At 48.1% G+C, this 22,500-nt stretch overlaps 1 protein-coding gene across 4 annotated transcripts in view; it reads left to right on the forward strand.

The window, feature by feature from the left end:
• Nucleotides 1-20,355, forward strand: part of ZWINT (ZW10 interacting kinetochore protein) — an 87,641-nt gene extending 67,286 nt beyond the window's left edge. For all 4 annotated transcript variants that reach the window (XM_069209574.1, XM_069209577.1, XM_069209578.1 and 1 more), the window contains 3 exons: nucleotides 5,191-5,330; nucleotides 9,976-10,135; nucleotides 19,864-20,355. In XM_069209574.1, the coding sequence (XP_069065675.1) occupies nucleotides 5,191-5,330; nucleotides 9,976-10,135; nucleotides 19,864-19,929 (366 nt within the window). In that variant the 3' untranslated portion in view covers nucleotides 19,930-20,355. The remainder of the gene's footprint in view (nucleotides 1-5,190; nucleotides 5,331-9,975; nucleotides 10,136-19,863) is intronic.
• Nucleotides 20,356-22,500: the final 2,145 nt, after the last annotated feature.

The following is a 22,500-nucleotide window of genomic DNA, read 5'->3' on the forward strand; positions in this document are numbered from 1 at the left end:
CTCTGGTCTGACCCCAGTATTTGTGACTCTGGACAGAAGAGCCCTCCCTCATCTGCCCTAATGACTCTTGGTGGAGCACACCTCAGTCCAAGGACATTCACTCCTGACCCTAGTCAAAGGCCGCCCTTCTAATCAAACCCTACCATGCATGTAGGCCTGCAGGAAGAATCGCTGGTAACCTTTCACCTTCTACCACATCCTAAAAATGCTGCAAGAGTGTGTTAGCTGCGTGTAATGCGCTTGTTGGCCTGAAAGAACCTTGCTGTCTGTGTGGTTGAGAGAAGATAAAGGAAAGCATCAGGAGAGTGAAAAGATAGGAATGTGAAATAGGAAAAGGGGATTAGCAAGAGCTTTAGCAATAGAATAATCCCTAAACCACGTGTACCTCATTAACTAGAAGCGCAGTAATAGAATTAGGGCGCCAGCCTAAGTGAGGTGTTTGCTGTGTATGAAGGTGGTAGCCAGAGAGTCAGTGGTGGAGCTGGAGAAGCAAGGAGGGCACCAGAGTCCAGCTCAGAGGGAGAGGGTAGGAGATTGAAATGTGCAGAGGGTGGGCTAATGCACTATTTTGTTACTGATGGGGACCTCAAAGAGGGTAAGAAACCACGAAGGGCGAGGTGAAAAGAAAATCATAGCCTCTTGAGGGGAGGGGAGGGGGGGGGGGGATTGAAAAGTTTGGTATCCTGGGTTCAGGGAATCAGTCTCTTCACCTCCCCGTCTGACAGCATCTGTACTAAAACCTTCAACTCCCCCCTGCTCTGATATACAGTATTGACCCATGAGCCTAGACCTGAAGAGGGAGTCTGGGAAAACAGGTACACTGCCTCCATTTCCACAGGTGCCCCACCTTCTGCGAGGACAAAGCTCTTGGCTCAAAGAGGAGACCACGGGATAGACTCCTGGCACTCGCCAGCCTACTGTGCCTCTGTTACACCAAGAGCTTCAGACCTGACCCTAGGTGCCTTACTGTAGGATTCTACTGAGGCCCCTAAACTCTTGACCAGACAAAGCCTTTGGTTGGAGCATATTTGAGAGCTGAAAAAACATGCAGGACATGGACCTCAGCCCAGGGTTTGTAAGATGATGTAAAAGCACTGGATCCTTGGCAGGGTTTGGTTCCATGGAATGAATGGTGCTGGTTGGTGTATCATTGCAGGTACACTGTACAGACACGTACATTCCTGCCTGTCCCGCGCCGTTCCTAGTTATTGGTGGAGCCTTGTATTTCTGAAAGCTTATGAGCAGCCAGAGCAAGGTGGAATTTGGTAGATCTGATTTGGCAAGTCTTTCCACTTCAGACTTTGAGACCCATGTAAAGGGGAAAGTTCTCTTGTAGTTTATTTTTCGTTAATATTTTAACGTTTTATCAAAACATGCAACGATGATCCATAAAAGAAAATACCTACACAATGAGGAGTACAAATTAATGTGCTAATTAAAGGCAAATCACATATCTATATTTAAGAATTATGCGCCCAAGCAGAGAGCATGAGTCCAAGCAGAAAAGTAGTTTGAAATGTCATCAATGCGTGAGATCTCAAAACGTCTTCAAATTTTGGTATTTCTGCAAAAGTTTTTTTTTCCCTTCTTCTTCAATGTAAATGTTTTTTTTCTTATTTTTTTTATTTTTTGTATTGAAGGGGGGAAGCTAAGCACTAATAAGTCTAGTGAGATTACACTATGTCTTATGCTGGTGAGCCTTACTCCTTTGGTAGAGTACATGGATCTTTCAGTAACTCGGGTGTCAACCCTGGGAGGTGCAACCAGGCTGTGTCTACAAACTAAAGACTCTTTGGTTAGAGGAGGGAGCACAGGTATGACTCCTCCCTGGGATACAGCCTCACCGCTCGATCATCCGCCCCCGCCCCCTCAACACCCAGCCCCTCATCAGTAAAGGCAAGTCCTTCCACAAGTAGTCTTTTCTCATTATTGGTATGAAGCATGCTTCAATGCCTAGCAATGCATTCTTCTCTGCATTATGAAAGTCACGCAAACTTCAAGGGCCTCGTTGTCTTTTTCTTGTGGGAGAATGAAACCTTAACATATGCAGCACATTAGAGACAGTCAAGCGCCCGTAGGTGCGAAGGCAACTGTTTTGTAGAAGGATGCTTGCAATATATTGGATAACTTTTTTTAGTTTTTTTAATTTCATGGAAGAAAGGTAAGTTTGAGATGATGAAAGCGTGCTCTAATTTACGTGGCCTTTTATTGGAACCATGGCAGGGTCTGTCGCATTGAGTTACCAATGGTATACTCTCTGGCATATTGTGGGGGGGGGATGCGGCCTGCATCTGCGAGAAGAGACGTTTACGGACCCTGGAGGGGGTGGGCTGGTAGTGAAGATTTGAGGTATGTAGCAAAGGAAACTCGGATGTTTGTAAAATGAATGCAGGGTTCAGAGCGGCTGAGGAGGAGCTTGTGCGAGAAGTGAAGGTACCAAGGGATGTTTGCTCTGTGAGAGGAGGGAGAGACCGACCTGGGGGTAAAGAGAACTGAGGAGAAAGGAAAAGCCTGTCTGGGATCAGGAGAGGGAGGGCCTGTGAGGGCACAGGAACAGAGCCGCGGAAGGGGTTGAAGCAGCATCTAGGTCTGTGTGGGCCTGATGGGATCTTAAAGGAGTGGAGATGCTGGTGTGACCCGTGGAGAGATGGAAAGTAAAGTTACAGAGCAGGAGGAGTACAGTGGTGGCAGTATGTGGAGTATGCAGTGACTCCGCCAGGTGGCGTGAAGAGGTCCAGGTGGATATTTGATACTGAGGGATGTGTGCAGCTGAAAGATAGGTTATGAAATGCAAAGGATGAAGCAGGAGGGTGACAGGAAAGGAACCAGACAGCATCAAGGAAAGGGGGAAAAGGACTTGTTTTGTAGGAAGATCAGAGTACACAAGTGTCAAAACCTGTTTGGGTGAGGTTGGGGCAGAGTGTCTCAGAATTCTGTGATGTAAACAAACAAAAGATTAGGATAAAGGAAAGAATCAAAATGACAAGGCTGTGCTACAAAGGGAGTTTTTTTTTTTTAAGTGAAAGGGAGCGTGGATTACTGAGGGGGAGATGCACATGGTTGGATGAGAATGGGGGCTGCTAGTATCTTGGGTCCATGATGATAATGCGAGGAGAACAGAGCGGCAGGTGAGGAGCAGTTTACCTACAGAGCATATCAAATTGGAGACTGTGGCATTTAGGATACTGGGGAGAATGCCAGGCTTGCCCGCAGTGCCTGAAGAGGCCAAAAAGCAGTGCTGGCCGACTGGGTGATGGGTCCCTCAAGACAATCATAACAGTGGCCACTGCATAGCTGTCCCTTCTGGCCACTCCTAGACTGCATCTGTTCTGCTGGAGAGCAGCCTGGAGAGTCTAGACCAGATGTGCTTCATGGCATGAGGTGGGCAGAAGGCAGCCACCAGCATCCTCATAATGGCTGGCTCTTGTGCAACCCACCTTCTGCTTTCATCTCCTGGGCACACCAAGCTTCGTTGTAGCAGTGTAGGGCTGCAAACCTTGTGGGTCCCTAGGAGTTCCTTCTTAGCATTGAGGGAATCCTTGCCTTCATTTCGTTTAGAAATGCATAAGTACCATCAAACAAGATTTATTTTATGTTAAGACATTAAAAGATATGTGACACTCCAGTCCCCCCCACTGCCAAATGGTGACGTCCGAGAGGTACACACCTTTCGACACTAAATGGCGAATACAGAACACAGTACATTCCTAGGACATACTAATTACAAATACACTTGGGTACGTATCTTCTTTCCTTACACATTTTTGTCATCATTTTCAATACAATTATTTTATATTTTCTGTGACGTTCCCAAATGATGCGGCTTGCACGCTGTACAGGATGCCAAACTCTCTCAAAATTGGTTTTTCCCCATAACCTCTGTAATTTATCATAGTTGGACAAAGTGCATTTCGTCCTCCAGGGCGGGTGGACAGCGGTAAGAGTAGCTCTTGCCCCATAAGTATCAAAATCTGGATACTCGACCCAAAGAGAAATCTGCTCAGATTTCAATAGATCATATAAATCACCCAAACAGGTAATAATGCCTTATTACACAATTAGCTTGACCCCAGTGAACTAAGCAGCATAGAGTTTAACAGTGTCACATCTGTCTATAACACGTTTTAACATCTGTCAGTGGTTTTGTATAAGTGTGCTCTGATTGAACCAGTCACACCCCAGCTAGGGCCAGTGTTCTTAAGGTGCAGAGCAGAGCCCCTGTGGGACGATGCTGCAAGATCCGGGTCCAGAGAGGACCCAAATTGTCCTGGTACTCTTTAGTACCCTTGTTGGCCCATGGCGTGCCCACCTATGGACAGGTGTCGTGGCCGCTACAAGTATTTTACTCCAGGGCCCCCCAACTGCATTCCCTCTCCTTTTAATTGGGGGCAAGGAGACAAGTGTACACAGCCTCACCTGGAGTGTTTGAGGGGCTCCATAAGGCTAGGTGTAGGGTCTGCGGTAGAAGGGGGGGTGTCGGCAGGGAAGGGAATTGGTGTTTCATCCTGATAAAGCAAGGGTTATCCTATCCTTCTCATTGAATAAACTCATTCCTTAAAATAATGTTTTGTTTGAGGAATGCCCTCGATGCCAAAGTAATCTCTTGGAAAGTCCTGAAGAGGGCAATGAGGCTCTGCAAGTCATGTGAGTTTAGAGCGAACTCTCGCTCTGTTCTAATTGTCGGAGCACGAGGAGAGCCTCCGATGTCATCCCTCATAACTTACCCCTTGGATATGGACCATCGCACTCCTAGGGTCTGCTCCATAAGGGCTCTGCTGAAACAGCAGCCTTTGCTGCAAGGAATCCAAACTGGAGCTGCTATGGCATTACAGGAGCCACCAGTCTAGGGCCTCGGGGTGAGCTTATCAGCTTCAGAACAGACTTGGTCTTTGCAGATGCTGTGAATTCACTTGGTGTCTCTGTAAGCAAACTCTGCTATATATCAATCAATCAATCAATCAGGAATTTGTAAAGCGCACTACTCACGCGTGAGGGTCTCAAGGCGCTAAGGGAGGTAGGGGGGGCGGTAAGGAGGTGCTGCTACTGCTCGAACAGCCAGGTCACATGGAGGTTCAGTTCACATGCTTCAGGGAGACGGATATAGGCTAGACAGGCCAACTTCGAACTGACTAGTTTACTGTAGTCAAGCCATTTCAGCTTGTTTTCTTTTTGTTTCCCCACCCTCTTCAGACTGACAGCACATTTATCACCCAGGCTGATGCCCTGCTGGAAGAGCATGTCCCGGAAGTCAAGATGGCCGTCCTGGAAATGCAGAACGCCTACCGGAGCCAGGCCCGGCTGCTGCAAGAGCTGGATGGACTTCACGACAAGTAAAGATCTCACCATCGTTCCTTGACTGCTCATCTTGTGTCTAGCCTCCGGTCTCATCAAACAAGGCTTTATCGCTCCTGATCGCTGCTTTAGGTTGGGGGGTACAGGATCTCCTGTGGTCACTCCATGACAGATTGCTACCTGTTAATGTGCTGGCAATGTGCTAGGGACTCTCCCCTTGTAACGCGCAAAACGTACGCTACAGCTCTCAGCTGGTCATGTGCTGTTGACCATCTGCAAGCTGTCAGGGGATGTCATTAGGGGACCCACAGAGCCTACACTGCAGCCTTTTCCATGTGGTCTGCAGAAGGTCAGCTCTGCTGTCACCTGGTGATTAGCAGAAGGTGGGCTGCAGCTTTTGTCTGGTGATGTGCAGAAGTTATGCTGTAGTAGTCTTAGTGATACGCAGAAGGCATATTGCGACTCACCACTGCTGTGCAAAAGCAACCTGTAGGTGATGTGCGGAAGGTATGTTACATCTGTGATCTGGTGACCTCACAAAGGGTTTCTTCAGCTGTATCTTTGTTGCATGTGGAAATCATGCGGCAGGCAGCGGGCTAGGTCACACACGGGCGCCACACTGTGGACTAACCTTCAGTTGAGGTGGGCAGATAATCTTCAATTGAATGTAGTAAGACCTTCCTAAGCAAGTGGCCAGTTGTCCTTAGACTAGGATGTTGCCAGGCTATAAACAGAGATTCTCACCCTTACATGCGTCCCTTCACGATGTGACCTGGGTGGACGAGGGAACTTATTCCCACTTTGTATAAGATGAGGGAGATGCAGTGTAGGAAGTTGGCTCTGTATGTGCTATTTCAAAGTAAGGAATAGCATGCACAGAGTCCAAGGGTTCCCCTTAGAGGTAAGATAGTGGCAAAAAGAGATAATACTAATGCTCTATTTTGTGGTAGTGTGGTCGAGCAGTAGGCTTATCCAAGGAGTAGTGTTAAGCATTTGTTGTACATACACACAGGCAATAAATGAGGAACACACACTCGGAGACAAATCCAGCCAATAGGTTTTGTTATAGAAAAATATATTTTCTTAGTTTATTTTAAGAACCACAGGTTCAAATTCTGCATGTAATATCTCATTTGAAAGGTATTGCAGGTAAGTACTTTAGGAACTTTGAATAATTACAGTAGCATATATACTTTTCACATAAAACACAAATAGCTGTTTTAAAAGTGGACTTAGTGCAATTTTCACAGTTCCTGGGGGAGGTAAAGTATTGTTAGGTTTTGCAGGTAAGTAAACCACCTACGGGGTTAAGATTGGGGTCCAAGGTAGCCCACTGTTGGGGGTTAAGAGCAACCCCAAAGTCACCACACCAGCAGCTCAGGGCCGGTCAGGTGCAGAGTTCAAAGTGGTGCCCAAAACACATAGGCTTCAATGGAGAGAAGGGGTTGCCCCGGTTCCGGTCTGCCAGCAGGTAAGTACCCGCGTCTTCGGAGGGCAGACCAGGGGGGTTTTGTAGGGCACCGGGGGGGACACAAGTCCACACAAAAAGTACACCCTCAGCAGCGCGGGGGCGGCCGGGTGAAGTGTAGAAACAAGCATCGGGTTTCCAATGGGAGTCCATGGGAGACCAAGGGGTCTCTTCAGCGGTGCAGGCAGGCAAGGGGGGGGGGGGCTCCTCGGGGTAGCCACCACCTGGGCAAGGGAGAGGGCCTCCTGGGGGTCACTCCTGCACTGGCGTTCTGATCCTTCAGGTGCTGGGGGCTGCGGGTGCAGGGTCTTTTCCAGCCGTCGGGATGTTAGTCAGGCAGTCGCGGTCAGTGGAAGCCTCGGGATTCCCTCTGCAGGCGTCGCTGTGGGGGCTCAGGGGGGACAACTTTGGTTACTCACGGTCTTGGAGTCGCCGGAGGGTCCTCCCTGAGGTGTTGGTTCTCCACCAGTCGAGCCGGTGTCGCCGGGTGCAGTGTTGCAAGTCTCACGCTTCTTGCGGGGATTGCAGGGGTCTTTAAATCTGCTCCTCTGTAACAAAGTTGCAGTCTTTTTGGAACAGGGCCGCTGTCCTCAGGAGTTTCTAGTCTTTCTTGAAGCAGGGCAGTCCTCTGAGGACTCAGAGGTCGCTGGTCCTGGGGAAAGCGTCGCTGGAGCAGGTTTCTTTGGAAGGCAGGAGACAGGCCGGTAGGACTGGGGCCAAAGCAGTTGGTGTCTTCTTTCTTCTTCTGCAGGGGTTTTCAGCTCAGCAGTCCGCTTCTTCTTCTTGTAAGTTGCAGGAATCTAAATTCTTAGGTTCAGGGAAGTCCTTAAATACTAAATTTAAGGGCGTGTTTAGGTCTGGGGGGGTTAGTAGCCAATGGCTACTAGCCCTGAGGGTGGGTACACCCTCTTTGTGCCTCCTCCCAAGGGGAGGGGGTCACAATCCTATCCCTATTGGGGGAATCCTCCATCTGCAAGATGGAGGATTTCTAAAAGTTAGTCACTTCAGCTCAGGACACCTTAGGGGCTGTCCTGACTGGCCAGTGACTCCTCCTTGTTCTCATTATTTCCTCCGGCCTTGCCGCCAAAAGTGGGGCCGTGGCCGGAGGGGGCAGGCAACTCCACTAGCTGGAGTTCCCTGCGGTGCTGGAACAAAGGGGGTGAGCCTTTGAGGCTCACCGCCAGGTGTTACAGCTCCTGCCTGGGGGAGGTGTTAGCATCTCCACCCAGTGCAGGCTTTGTTACTGGCCTCAGAGTGACAAAGGCACTCTCCCCATGGGGCCAGCAACATGTCTCGAGTGTGGCAGGCTGCTAGAACCAGTCAGCCTACACAGGTAGTTGGTTAAAGTTTCAGGGGGCACCTCTAAGGTGCCCTCTGGGGTGTATTTTACAATAAAATGTACACTGGCATCAGTGTGCATTTATTGTGCTGAGAAGTTTGATACCAAACTTCCCAGTTTTCTGTGTAGCCATTATGGTGCTGTGGAGTTCGTGTTTGACAGACTCCCAGACCATATACTCTTATGGCTACCCTGCACTTACAATGTCTAAGGTTTTGCTTAGACACTGTAGGGGCACAGTGCTCATGCACTGGTGCCCTCACCTATGGTATAGTGCACCCTGCCTTAGGGCTGTAAGGCCTGCTAGAGGGGTAACTTATCTATACTGCATAGGCAGTGTGAGGTTGGCATGGCACCCTGAGGGGAGTGCCATGTCGACTTACTCGTTTTGTTCTCACTAGCACACACAAGCTGGCAAGCAGTGTGTCTGTGCTGAGTGAGGGGTCCCCAGGGTGGCATAAGATATGCTGCAGCCCTTAGAGACCTTCCCTGGCATCAGGGCCCTTGGTACCAGGGGTACCAGTTACAAGGGACTTACCTGGATGCCAGGGTGTGCCAATTGTGGATACAAAAGTACAGGTTAGGGGAAGAACACTGGTGCTGGGGCCTGGTTAGCAGGCCTCAGCACACTTTCAATTCAAAACATAGTATCAGCAAAGGCAAAAAGTCAGGGGGTAGCCATGCCAAGGAGGCATTTCCTTACATGCAGTTATTCAGTTTTAGAGGAAGCACCGTCTCATTTCTTAGTTGTGAGATCAGGATACCCAGAAGCAGCTCAGAGTTCTCACTCACCACCACTTTCTGCGTGATGGTTTCCATGTTCTCTCAGCAGCATTGAACTCTTTACTCTGACCATCCGCCCTACTTCCATGCTTCATGGCCTGTCGTACACAAGCACAGCCCTCTTGAGTAGGGCTGAAGGCAGGAGGTACAGAGGGTTTTGTGGAGTGTAAATGCTTCCTTGACCCATCATTCCTCCAAGCCTTGTGCTCTTCCCACCATTGCCCTATTTCATTGATCACTCTGGCAGGAACAACATTTTATCCTCCAGATGAGAAGTGTGAATGTGTTCTCATATATCCTTCCAGACTATACTAATAATCCTGGCTGACTGCACCATCTGCCAAGGGAGGAAAACAGTTCAAGATGCTGTGCTTCACTCAGAAGGCACTTCCTGTCTGCATCTCAGAATCCCTCTCAAAGGTCTGTCAACACATCTACCCATCCTGACCTCGGATATCAGCAACCAAAGATTCTGTGGCAGATCCCTGCACATCCAAACCTCCTCACCTTGACGTTCCCTGGAAGACTAGACCAAGACCTCTGCAAACTTTAACACTCTCTTCCAAACAACTCACGAGTAAGTGGCCCTCTAACCATTTTAAGTCCCACATCACCTACTGCAGTTCAGAAGATACCCTTGCACATAGCGTTTCGATCAGCTGCCTAAGACCTGCCTGCATTACCCACATACATAGGCCAGTGCCCCATGCCTTGTGCACTCCTTCATCAATGCTGCTGCTATCATTATTCAAGTGATCTCCTTAGAGAATCGAAAAGGGCACCACCTGGCTGTACCAGTAGATACCGGACTGCCTAACAAAGCCGTGTAGTTAGTGCTCGGCCTGTGGTTTTCCCCGTAGCCGTCTCTCCATACAAAATTGTCTGCAACACTAGAAGTCGCATGCTTCACAGCCAAAAATAAGAGTTATCCGGCCTCCCTTCTAAGAATATCAAGGCAATCTCAATTCTTGTTGCTTTCTTCTGTACCCCTTCTGTCCAGAACATCTCCACCTGAAGATTAGATCCGCAGAGCATGTCACTGGAGGCCGAGGTCCCACCTGTAATGCCATCTCTCCTTTCTCCCACACCGCAGGTTTCCCGTTGACTGGCGTCCAAAAGAAAGGAAGTTGCTGTACTTGAAGGGCAGCGTGGTGTGTGTCCTACTCATTGATCCCGGGTATCCTACCAGTGGCGGCATCCAGTTGCTCTCCCTCCAAGGTTACACAGGCTCTGTGGACATCCGGCTCTTGAAGGTAAGCCTCCGCCTATCCTGGTTCCGGGGCACAATGTGTAGACCTCCTGAGTTTGGAAGATGTACTTCAGGGTAACATTGGGGGGAGGAGAGGGAGGTAATCTGCCTGTGGATTATTACTCCTTGGCTTCATTACTAAGTTGTATAATTTTAAATCTTTTGCCACCATCTTGGATGATCCAGGAACACCTTTGTTTCCACCAGGGCTCTATTCTCTTAAATACTGAACTACTGTGTGATGGTCTTAAACTCTCCCATTTGACCGAGCCATATAGTTTATTTACATTTCCCTCCCCAGAAGAGAGGATCTCTGCTGTAGGGCTGCTGCCGCACTTTGTAATTGTGGTGTTCTGCCATCAATCCTGGATTTTCATGTTACAACCTCATGTATTCTGGGTGGTGTTCTTGTTTTGCTTCTATGAAGCCACTATGACTTGCCTACCTAACTGTGATGATTTATAAATGAAAAGCCTGGGGCTTGAAACACTCGCCTGACGTTGCAGAACAAGGTGGCAACCCTACTCTGAGCCTATATTTTGAAGTTTTTTTTACCTTTGGTCAGTTTCTTGCATGCTTTTTTAGTATATTAATGTTCTCCCCAATGTGTTTGCACCTCTATTTAAATGTTTTTAAAAATGAAAAAAGCTATCTGCTGTTCAGAATATCTATTTTGCTCCAATTTCATCACTTGTACATTTAAGAAGACTAATGTAGGTGTTCTGTTAGGATAATCTGGGGCATGTCCTCTGTCTTCTAGTCACCCCATGGCTTCAGGAGTAAGCACAGCCTTCATCTGCAGGGCCTCCCATATGGGCATGCTTTCCTTAAGAGCCCTCTGCTGCGTATAAATCAGGATCATATTTATTTCAAAATGCACCGCAGAAAACATACCTAATCTTGGGACATTTACTTCTGACTCTTGTAGTCCAGGTAGCACCACCACAGTTGTCCTTTTAAAGTTGTTTTGTCAACCAATCTCCCTACTTCCATCGATGTTATCACTTTGGGTAGGAGGTCATTTTATATTCAAGAGTGCCCACACAGCAGAAGTTAGTTCTCTCCCAAGGAAAGCAAAAAAACAAGCAGCATCAGGGATAACCATGCACTTGGTGCTTCTGGATAGGGCTCTAGGAATCTCTAATAGTGAGGACCTGTGAGTGTTGACAACACAGAACAGAGTGCTCAGATGATGATGATCTACCAGTGTCCAGGCAGTCTCTGATGCAAAACTTGTTCTCAGAATTGATTAAACTGGAATCAACATCATTCCGAATGTCATTGGTTTCATCGCCATTCTTAAAAGGAATGGTGTTTGTATTGTCCACAATTTGATCACATGCTATTAGTTGATGCAGTTTCAGATACCACAAAGTTATTTTAAAGACTTTTGCCAAATCTGTTGTGGGGATGTCCAAGAGGAGAAAAGCTCAGTGTTAAAAGCCTTTTTCCAAGAAACTGAATTATTGCATCTGCTGTGAAGCATAGGGCCACGCAAGGAGCTTCGATTCGGCATATTGATGTAACGAGACCCAGCATGGACCACAAGCAGTTTGTACATCCTTCGTTGGCTACTACGAAAGGCTTCTGTGGAACGACATGGGGCTTTTGCATGCACTCTTGAACAGAGTAAGTCTCTGATGCACATTTTTTTAGTGGTCAGAGGTATGATTGTCACTGACCTGAAGAATAACATCCACGAACCTGGAAGACACTGTGTGCGGGGACATAAAGGTGGATGTCATGCAGCATTATCAAAGATGCAGTGGCTTCATCCACTTGCTTCACATCACATTGTTCAGAGACCACCTACATATGGCATCTAGAAGAGAAGTTCCGTAGAGCAGTCAGGTTCTTTTGTTTGAAAAGAGATCTACAGTTTGCCACATTGCGGGGTTAACTCTGCTTTCGTTAGGAGTCCATACAAGCAACATATTCTGGAACTATGAAAATTGAGACCATGGAAAAAAGATAAAGCAGTTTCACCACTGATGCTGGTCCCAGGAGGCTTACTGTGTACTCTGGGCCTATGATGTGCGCATGTCACCATGGCAAAGAAACATAAGGATTTCTGCACTTTATGGTGGTTTCAGATCCTCAGTGAGAACATAACCAGCTGTGTTGTGCACTTGAAACTTTGAAGAGAACTTCAGGCTTAGTTCCCAGCTAAGAGAGAATGGATTATGTGGAGTTTTTGCCTAAAACGCTGACTATCCACATAGGCAATGTTGCAGTGTAGTGCCTGAAAATGCCTGAGTAAAGTTCCAGTTTATATACTGAATTTGACACAGCAGGGCCAGCAGCTTGCTACCAAGTACATTGAATGGGGATCTTCTGGCTTTGGCACCAACCAAACTGTAGATTTTAATACTTGGCCCAAATTGTAGTGTCTGGACTGAACTAGACTTCATTTGTGTACTCCTGATCTAATCCAGGCATGATAAAACAGTTAAATGAGGAGTTTGTTTTGCCCATTGCTAGGCAGATTTCCTTCCTTTCTGGGCCTTTGAAAGTGGGAGCTCCACTCTCGCTATCGTCTTATTTTCAACAACTCCCAGAAAACAAAAGCTGGTGTTCAAGGGGACGATACCCGGCTTAAAACTACAGATCTGATAAAGACTTCTAGTTGCAGATTCCTCACTTTAGAATTTCCCCCAGGCGTCAGTCTGGATCCAGATATTTTTCTCAAAGGATGCAGTTTGGTGGTGTCAGTCGAGACTGCATCCGTCTGCGGCGAGTTTGCTGGAAATGACATTGCGGGTCCTATATAGGTGCCACCCGATGCACTGACGTCTGTTACTTTCTATCCACACCAGATCTGAAGAAGAGTTACCCCTACAGTCACTTTTTGACTAGACTTTTCGACTTTTGTCAAAGCTTTGTTGACATTGTGGTGCCTTGATTTTGTCATGCAAGATCGAGTTCAAGACAGGATTCAAGCCTTGCGACTCCTGTCACCGGATGATGTCTGTGACTGATCCGCACCTCGTGTGTGTCTGGTGTTTGCAGCATAGCCATGACCCGAAGTGGTGCTTTGAATGGCGGGCCATAAACCCGAAGGCTTTGAGGGAGAGTTCCCTAAAGCTACTTGCGGGCTGGTAAACGGCTCTGCGGCGCTCCTGGTCTCACTCGAAGAAGGTCCCTAAACCGCTCACAGAGCCCACACCCTTCGTTGTCCCACTATAAGTCCTCCGAACATTTCAGGTAGCACAAGAAGTCGAAGAAGAGCAAGCATTCTTTGACTTCACACTATCAGTGGGATGCCGTGATGTGGGGAAAAGAGCGTTGTTGCTCTAGGCCTCCGTCCTAGGACTCGGTCTGCTCCACACCTTCAGGCCCTTTGGGATCGGCAAGGGGTCCCTTGGGTTCTGTGCAGCGGCTTCAATCGCGGCTCCGGAGGACACCCAGGGATCCATTTCTGGATCCAAATTGGCATTGGTCGTTGCACTGCGACCTTCCCTGATGATGGTTCAGATGTTGACGCTCCCAACGCCAACTGGGCCTGCGGTCGGCATCTGTCGCGTAATCGTTGCAGACTCTGACATGAAGCCGGACTGGCGTCGCTCGACCTTGATTCAGACTTTGATGGGGACCTTGTTCCCTAGGTCAGATTCAGACACTTATTCGTATGAGTATGGGTACAGTGAGAGTATGGCGGGGTCACTGGGCCCTTTAGAATACCAGCTAGATGAACCCATAGACTGGGTTCAGGACCTGGGTGAAGCTAGTGGTCTGGACAGTTCCCCTGACGCTGGCATGCTGTCTCCCCCCTACCGTGGCTATAGAGGACGGAGCTTCTTATCCAGTGGTGGTGAGGAGAGCGGCTGAGGTCCTGGTCCTCAAGCTGCCTTCGGTGACCCTAAGAACGAACCTCCTGACTGAGGTGCTCCAGCCTGGGCCTTCCTCTTTAGAACCCCTTTTGCCCTTTAATGAAGCACTCACTAATGTTCTGCTGGGAACCTGGGCCAAACCCAGCACGAGGGCTCCTTGTATTAGGACAATTGCCCGCTGCCATAGGCCAGCACCTAATGACCCAGTGTTCCTGACGAAACACCCCACCCCTGAGAGCTTGGTTATCCAGCCCTCTTCATCCCCAAGTGCATTCCTTTCTGCGTCCCCGGATAGGGAATCCAAAAGACTGGATCATCTTGGGAAGAAGATGTTTTCATCCTCCAATCTGGCATTGTGGTCTGTGAGCACTGCATGCCTTTTGGGCTGTTACACCCATACTTTATGGGACATGGTTGTGCAGGTGCTACCACTGGTCCTGAAGGAGGCCTTGGTCTTTCTCTCTCAAGCTGTTGCTGACTGGAGAGATGCAGCAAAGTTCAAATACGATGTGGACTGGATACGACCGACTAAGTAGATCAGTTGCATCGAAAGGGGCCTTGAGGCGCTATGCTTGGTTGAAGGATGTCCCGCTTTTTGAAGGATGTCCCGCTTTTTGAAGGATGTCCCGCTTTTTGAAGGATGTCCCGCTTTTTGAAGGATGTCCCGCTTTTTGAAGGATGTCCAAGCCTTGCTTATGGACATGACCTTCGATGACACCCGTCTCTTCAGAGACAAAGCAGGCTCTGCACACAAGGGCTTTAAGGAGTCCTTGGCTACTGCCCGGTCCTTGGGCCTTGTAGCTGCTCCTTGCCCCCCTCAGTCTGCTTTTCACCCCTTTTGTGGCTACGGAAGGGGCACCCAACCACGTCCCTTTCTCTCCAGTGTTGTGCATGCTGTCCAGCCTTTGCGTGGCTAGGGACGTGGGATCCAGTGTCCATGTGGATCGGGGGTTAGCATTCTGCCCAGTCCACCCCCCCTCCTGCTCCAGCCTCAAAACCTTCTTACTCTGATGCTTCCCTATGAAAGACAGGTTGGAGGCAGGATTCGCCATCACCTGCCCCACTGGCAAGCCACCACGTCAGACAGGTGGGTTTTGCAAATAGTCCGAAGGGGCTACTCTCCTCTTCTAGACTACCCCCTCCTTCCATGCCATCATCCAACAATCGGATAACGGAGGATCACCTGGTACTTCTCCACAAGATGGTTATGGCTTTCTTGGCCAAGGGAGCCTGTCCCAGAAGTAGGTTGTGGTTATTTCTGCCACTTTGTGGTGCCCATAAAGGACAAGTGCCTCTGCCCTTGCCCACCCCCTCTTAACCTTTAATGTCAGACCGACATTATCAGTCAGCCAGTCTTAAACAAAGGTGTCTTCCTTCATGTTCCATTCTGTTATTGTTGTGTAGTGAATTCTAGACAAACCCCCGCCCCCCCCCCCCTACTCTCACAGTTTCTTTACCCAAATGTTTATTAAGTAGTTTCCCGGTCCTGCGACATAGCTGCATTAGGTTGTGCCCCAGCATATGAGAACAGGGTCCTAGTCATCTCTGCCCAGGCCGTCAGGAATTCTTGTACTTTGTCGTCCCTCCTAGTTCTTTGCAAGTGTATCTCCTCTGCCCCCGCCCATTCTGCCATATCTGTCTCCCACATCTCGTGGGAGTCCTGAGGCTACACCAGCATATAGCAATATGGCTGATTGCCACCACCAGGCCCAACACAGTGTAGTGCCTACTTAGTTTTCTGGCAGGGATTCGTGGCAGTAGACCTAATATACATGTTTCGATCGCCAATGGAACCTCCCATCCCGTGGTGTCTCAACTGGGGAAGCGACTCCATACAGAATTTTGTATTGTGGCAGCTCCATGACAGATGGAAAAAATCTGCTTCTTCCCTCCTGCATTTGGGACATGTATGTCTCGGGTGGGGTAGATAGCGTGTAATCACATGGGGGGGTTGGGGGGGGGTAGGTATGCCATATGTATGAAGTTATATTGGATTATTTAAAGTTGGCACTATCTGCCACTTCTGTAAGACCTACAGGTATTTTGCCCAATTCCTTAGGGGTTAGTTCTGTAAGACCTACAGGTATTTTGCCCAATTCCTTAGGGGTTAGTTATTTTCCCAGGCAGTCAGGCCACCTCTCTACCTCCGGTAGAGGCTGTAGTGGTCTATCCAAGCCCAGTGCTCGGTACAAGTGGGTTGTGAGTCTGCTTGAAATGGCTGGGGAACGCAGTGTGCTGAGTGGGTAGGCACGGGCACCTCAGGGAATGTAGGCCACATTTGTCTGGCTGAAGTTGAAATTTTAGCAAATTATAGGGAATTCCCTGCACCCAAAGCGATTGAGTCTAGTGTTTGATGGTACGTTATAAATCTGCCATCGGGATAGAGGTTGGAGAGTGTAAGGCACCCACCTTCTTGCCACCTGGACATTCTCTGCTGCAGATGTGTGAAGGGGCTAGTATCCAGACATCCATGTCCTAGCGTAGGGCGCTCTCATGATGACTCTACCATTCTTTCCCATATTCTGCCCATTATCCGTATGAGAAGGAGCGTGCTGGGTATTCTACTGCCTTTCATTAAAAGTTCTCCCAGTCGGTGGGTCCTGTGTGTTCCCTCAAGCAGACTCCATTTCCAGTTAGGTTCCCCATCTAGCTAGTGTACCGCGTGTTGTAGTTGTGCGGCCAGGTGGTACAGCTTGAGGTAAGGCACTGCTAGGCCACCCTTCTCCCATTCTCTTCGAAGTGTAGATAAACTGACCCTACAGCACCTGCCTTGTCAGAGTAGGTCAAGGACCAGCATATCCAATTCCTAAAACACTGACCGCAGGATCTTGTAATAGGAACCTTGTACAGTGTAAAGGCATTGTGGCAACACCACCATTTTAAGTGGTGCTATTCTGCCCACTAGCAATAAATGTGTTTTCCAAAATTGTATGCAGGGCTTTAGTTTTGCTATTACTGACCCTAGGTTGAGATTATAACATTGTTGTACCTCATGGGCGACATTGATGCCTAGGTATTTAATTTCATCAGTCTTCCAAGGGAGTCCTTCCAGAGCCCAGCCCTCTAGGTGCTGGCCCACCAGATCACCCAGGGGTATGGAACAGACTTTTTTTTATGTTAACCCTCAGAATTCTCACTATTCCTGCATTACATTTAGTAGTATTGGTACCAAGATGTCTGGGCGCCTGGAAAAGATCAAGGTGTTGTCTGCGTAAGGCAGTGGTTCCCAAACTTTTTCGATCCCCGGCTCCTTTGACCTATTGGCCGTGTTGGCCACGGCTCCCCATTATGTTAATTTTTTTGGGCGGGTGGGGGGAACGTATTTACAGTTTGTCTTCTTTATTCTCTCCTTCAGGTTGCTGAAAACCATTTATTGGAAACTATTTTTGTTTTTTTGTCATAGGGATATTATTAATGATACTTTGGCGCCCTCCCCTGGTCACAATAATTAATGCAGGGTGTTTTGTTTCCAATACCACGATGAAGCTACTGATTCAAAGCACCTCCGAGTGGTTTCCAGACTGTGTGCGGCGCCCCTGGCTAGTTTTGACGGCGCACCAGAGAGCCGCGGCGCACAGTTTGGGAACCACTGGCGTAAGGGATATTATATGTTCCTTGGGTCACCACCTTTTTTGCCCCATCCTGCAAAAGCGTGTCTTAGTCGGCGTGCCCATGGCTTTATGGCAACAGCAAATGTTAGCGGGGAGAGTGGGCACCCCTGATGGGTTCCTTGGTGTAGGTAGAACCTTTCTGATGCATAGCGGCCCCTTCACACTCTTGCTTTTGGCCGGTTGTATAACAGGCACTTCTTCCATTGCCTGGATTAAACTAAGCCCATCTTATCCAAAACCCTCCATACGTATGCCCAGAGTAACGTGTCGCAAGCCTGTGGGACTGTGCCGCTCTTGGTGAGGGCACAGTCTAACCTGTGCAGTTTGCACCGCTCTGGCAGTCTGCCACGGCACGCCTGCCATCTGAAGTTTCCATGGGTCACTCAGTATGGCACAAACTTATGCTGCAGCCCTGGGGACCCCTTTACCGCGTATACCCTGGGTACCATTTACTAGGGCCTTACAAGTGGGTAAGGCCTTTGCCAATTATGTAACTACCATGTTACTTATTTAGGGAAAGAAAACGCACTGGGACCTGGTTGGCAGGTCCCATTGCATCAGAGTCGAAAAACCAGCATCTAGGGGTTCAAGTGGTGGCAAAAAGTCGGGGGCATCTGCAAAAAGCCCAGTTTTCTTACAATCTCTTAATATTATTTAATTTTCTAAGCAGTTGCAGACCCCCTAGTATGCTTTGCGACCCCCAGGGGTCCTTTAACCATTTCCCTAGAGTCCTCCTTTTTGGCTCCTCTATCCAGCTTAACCTTTCTTTACAGATCCAGAGATATCTTCGTTTTTAAATTTCCCTGGGGAGGAACAGAAGGTAGGCCAAAACCCATCACCCATCATTCCAGTGGTGTTTACAGTCCTAAACAGCATCTACAACGCCTCGGTGACGGAGACTCCCTCTGCAATCAGGGGCGTTAGACTGCCCAACACAGGGCAGAGAGCATTGAGGGGGCACCGCTGGGATCAAACCTGCACCCCTCGTTTCTTACAGGCAAGCCTGCTGGAGTGTTCCCTGACCACGCACTGCTCTGATAAATCACTGCTACTGGCAGGGACTGATGGGACACTGGTGCAAAAAGTCACCCTGCACCTAGGGATATTACAGTACTGTGGTTATGTATGCATGCACCTCCGTAAGGTAAAAGGAGGGAGTTAGGGCACCGCAACTAGGTGGAGCTAAAGTACAAGAAAAGGGATGAAGAAAATTGCCTTTTTAGTTGTGAATGGGGACGGCCCCAACAGCAAAGTTGTATTTTGCCTGAAGTGCTGATCATCTTCACAGCCTTCCTAGGTCCTAGTGACTGACTTTTCACTGCTCTATAAACCTAATCTGTTGCAGTCGTGTTGCTCTGACGGGGTTCTCTTGCAGTATCATGTACCTAGTGCAACATTCATGCCGGGGAGAAGAGAGAGGACATCTCCCTCTCGCACTGTTCACATCGAAAAGGCGTTTTTGGATTGTATATAATTTAGGTTCCAGTGGATGGCTAGGCACCAATTTTGGCATTTGATGAGCGAAGATCCGTCTTGGCGAACTTTCTGAAGTTTATAGGGTGAGAGTTAGATGGGGCGAAAGTTGTAGGGGTGAAGATTCCACCCCCCCCCCCCCCCCCCCCCCATTGTAACTGCCATAAGACATTTTCCTTGTAACTACAGTTAAAAGTGCTTATTGGGTTTACACACACTGGCCACGAAAAAAAGATTTCCTCTAAAACAACTGTGGTACGATTGTCAGAGTTTCCAAACTGCAACAGAAGGCTGGGGAAATAATTCATAGGACTGGGCCAAAGGTGGGAGTTTATAGTTTGTTGTACTTAGAACGGCACCGCCCTTTGAATTTACAAGAACTCATTCTGTAGCTGAGCTACAAGTGTTGCCGCTGGATAGAGGTGAATAGATCACTTCCGGATGAGCGGGGTCTTCTGGACGGGGTGGTCTGCACAGTACACGAGATGTCTGGCATCTTTCACAGCGCTGGCCACAAGGTGGTGCTTTCCTCCCAAAAATGATCAACGGGAGCTTCAGGATGCAGCAAAGAAATCACTACACTGGACGGGCGTTATTTTTTGGAACAGGTTACGGATGATTTGTTTACAGGAAGCAGCAGAGATGCTCTCAGGGGAGAGAAGCAGGGGTCCAGAGTGGTGGGGGGGGGGGGGGGGGGGGGAGGGAGCTAATGGGTGTCGATACCGCAAGCAAGGTAAATCGCAGACCACATAATATGTCTGTCAATGTATTTTGGAGTTCTTGAACCCAGACTGACTCCCCCCGTCTTTCTTTCTCAGCCGCCTCATGCGTCGCCCACACTCTGCAACTGGCTGGTGTATCTCAGCTCCAACTCCGAGATATGAGCCTGTCCGTCTGGGAGAGTGAAGTGCACGCAGCCGATCGCCAGGGCCTAGCGCCCGAGACCCCGTCGGTGTCCATGGAAGAGCGGACATGAGCACTGCGCCGGCAGGATCCGTGGTCTGGGCTCCTGGTTCGCGTCTCCTTGCTACCGATGGCCTGTCCTGCCTCCAGCCGCTCTTCTCCTGGCAGTAGGAGGCTAGGCCTGCAGCTGGTGGACACTGAGTCCCTCCATCAGTCATTGGCACTGAACTCTTACCTGTTGCAGTCTCTCCGCCGCTGACTTTTGGCCTGGAAAGGTTTCTCGTTGATTCCTGCAAATGTCCGATGGGTCATTTCACTCTTAACAGCGGAGGCCAAATCAAATTGCTTGTCTGTCTTGTTTCTATGTTTTTTTTATTTTACTCAATTAAATTAAAAAGAGAATTGGAGAGTGTCTGCTTTCTTTGCTTTCTGTTAAGCACCTTGAGTTTTCAGTAGCACACATGGGGGCAAATTCACAAAATGTTGCAATTACTGTATATCTGAGGTCGAAAACTGTAACTTGCTACCAGAGTTCCGAAAGACCGAGTCACAAAATCAATATTTAAGCAACTTCCATGCTGCTAGGAGAGGGCCTGGGAGTTAGTAACTAGCAGTGTTTGTTTGAAGAGCTCAGAAAGTCAGAACTTTTATAGATTTACAAACTATCCTTTTTTCAATTCTTTAAGCTAAATTCAAACCTATTGTCCAGACCAAAAACATTTAGAGTAAGTCTGCCTTGATTGTGTAAAAGTGCCCCTTGTATGTAGGCACATTCCTTGCATGTGAAAACCCACACCCATGTTTAGGGAAGCAGAATATATTTACGTAAATGCTCATATCTCCAAATTTAAGCCAACAGATTATTCGCCTGCGGACAATGTGCAAGAGATTTAGTGGGAAACCAACATCTCCTACAACAATTGACTGTCCTAGGGGAAATAACCGGGCATCTTAAAACCTGTTTGGATTTAAACCAGAGATTCAACAAGCAGTTCTCAATATGCCTTTTAACGAAAAAGAACTGTTCGGTCCAGAAGTGGACACCGCGATTGAGAAACTCAAAGATACGGACACTGCCAAAGCCATGGGCGCACTCTACTCCCCGCAGAGCAGAGGCAATTACAGCACATTCCGTAAAACACCCTTTCGAGGGGGGTTTCGGGGTCAGAGCACACAAGCCAGCACCTCACAAGTAACACCGTCCAGTTACCAGGGACAGTATAGAGGAGGTTTTCGGGGACAATATAGAGGAGGGCAATTCCCTAGGAATAGAGGAAGATTTCAGAGCCCCAAAACCCCTACTACTAAACAGTGACTCACGTCACTCACCCCCTCCACACAACACCAGTGGGGGGGAAGAATAAGTCATTATTACAAAGCATGGGAGGAAATCACTACAGACACTTGGGTTCTAGCAATTATCCAACATGGTTATTGCATAGAATTTCTACAATTTCCTCCAAACATACCACCAAAAGCACAAAATTTGACAACACATCATTCCAATCTCCTGGAGATAGAAGTGCAGGCACTATTGCAAAAGAATGCAATCGAATTAGTGCCAAACACACAAATAAACACAGGAGTTTACTCACTGTACTTTTTGATACCAAAGAAGGACAAAACGCTGAGACCAATCCTAGACCTCAGAGTAGTGAACACTTTCATCAAATCAGACCACTTTCACATGGTCACACTACAAGAAGTATTGCCATTGCTAAAACTACACGACTACATGGCAACTTTAGACCTCAAGGATGCTTATTTCCATATACCAATACACCCATCGCACAGGAAATACCTAAGGTTTGTATTCAAGGGAATACATTACCAATTCAAGGTACTGCCTTTCGGATTAACAACCGCACCAAGAGTCTTTACCAAATGTCTAGCGGTAGTCGCTGCACACATAAGAAGGCAGCAAATACATGTGTTCCCATATCTAGACGACTGGCTAATCAAGGCCCATTCGTTAATAGAGTGCTCAAATCACACAAATCATATCATACAAACCCTCTTCAAATTAGGGTTCACCGTCAATTTCACAAAATCCAAAATTCTGCCGCGCAAGGTACAACAATACCTGGGAGCCATAATAGACACATCAAAAGGAGTAGCCACTCCAAGTCCCCAAAGAATTCAAAATTTCAACACCATCATACAACGCATGTATCCAACACAAAGGATACAAGCAAAGATGGTACTACAACTCCTAGGCATGATGTCTTCATGCATAGCCATTGTCCCAAACGCAAGACTGCACATGAGGCCCTTACAACAGTGCCTAGCATCACAATGGTCACAAGCACAGGGTCACCTTCTAGATCTGGTGTTAATAGACCGCCAAACTTACCTCTCGCTTCTGTGGTGGAACAACATAAATTTAAACAAAGGGCGGCCTTTCCAAGACCCAGTGCCACAATACGTAATAACAACAGATGCTTCCATGACAGGGTGGGGAGCACACCTCGATCAACACAGCATACAAGGACAATGGAACGTTCATCAAACAAAACTGCATATAAATCACCTAGAACTTCTAGCAGTTTTTC

Source organism: Pleurodeles waltl, chromosome 10, assembly GCF_031143425.1.
Source record: "Pleurodeles waltl isolate 20211129_DDA chromosome 10, aPleWal1.hap1.20221129, whole genome shotgun sequence".
Lineage (NCBI taxonomy): Eukaryota > Metazoa > Chordata > Amphibia > Caudata > Salamandridae > Pleurodeles > Pleurodeles waltl.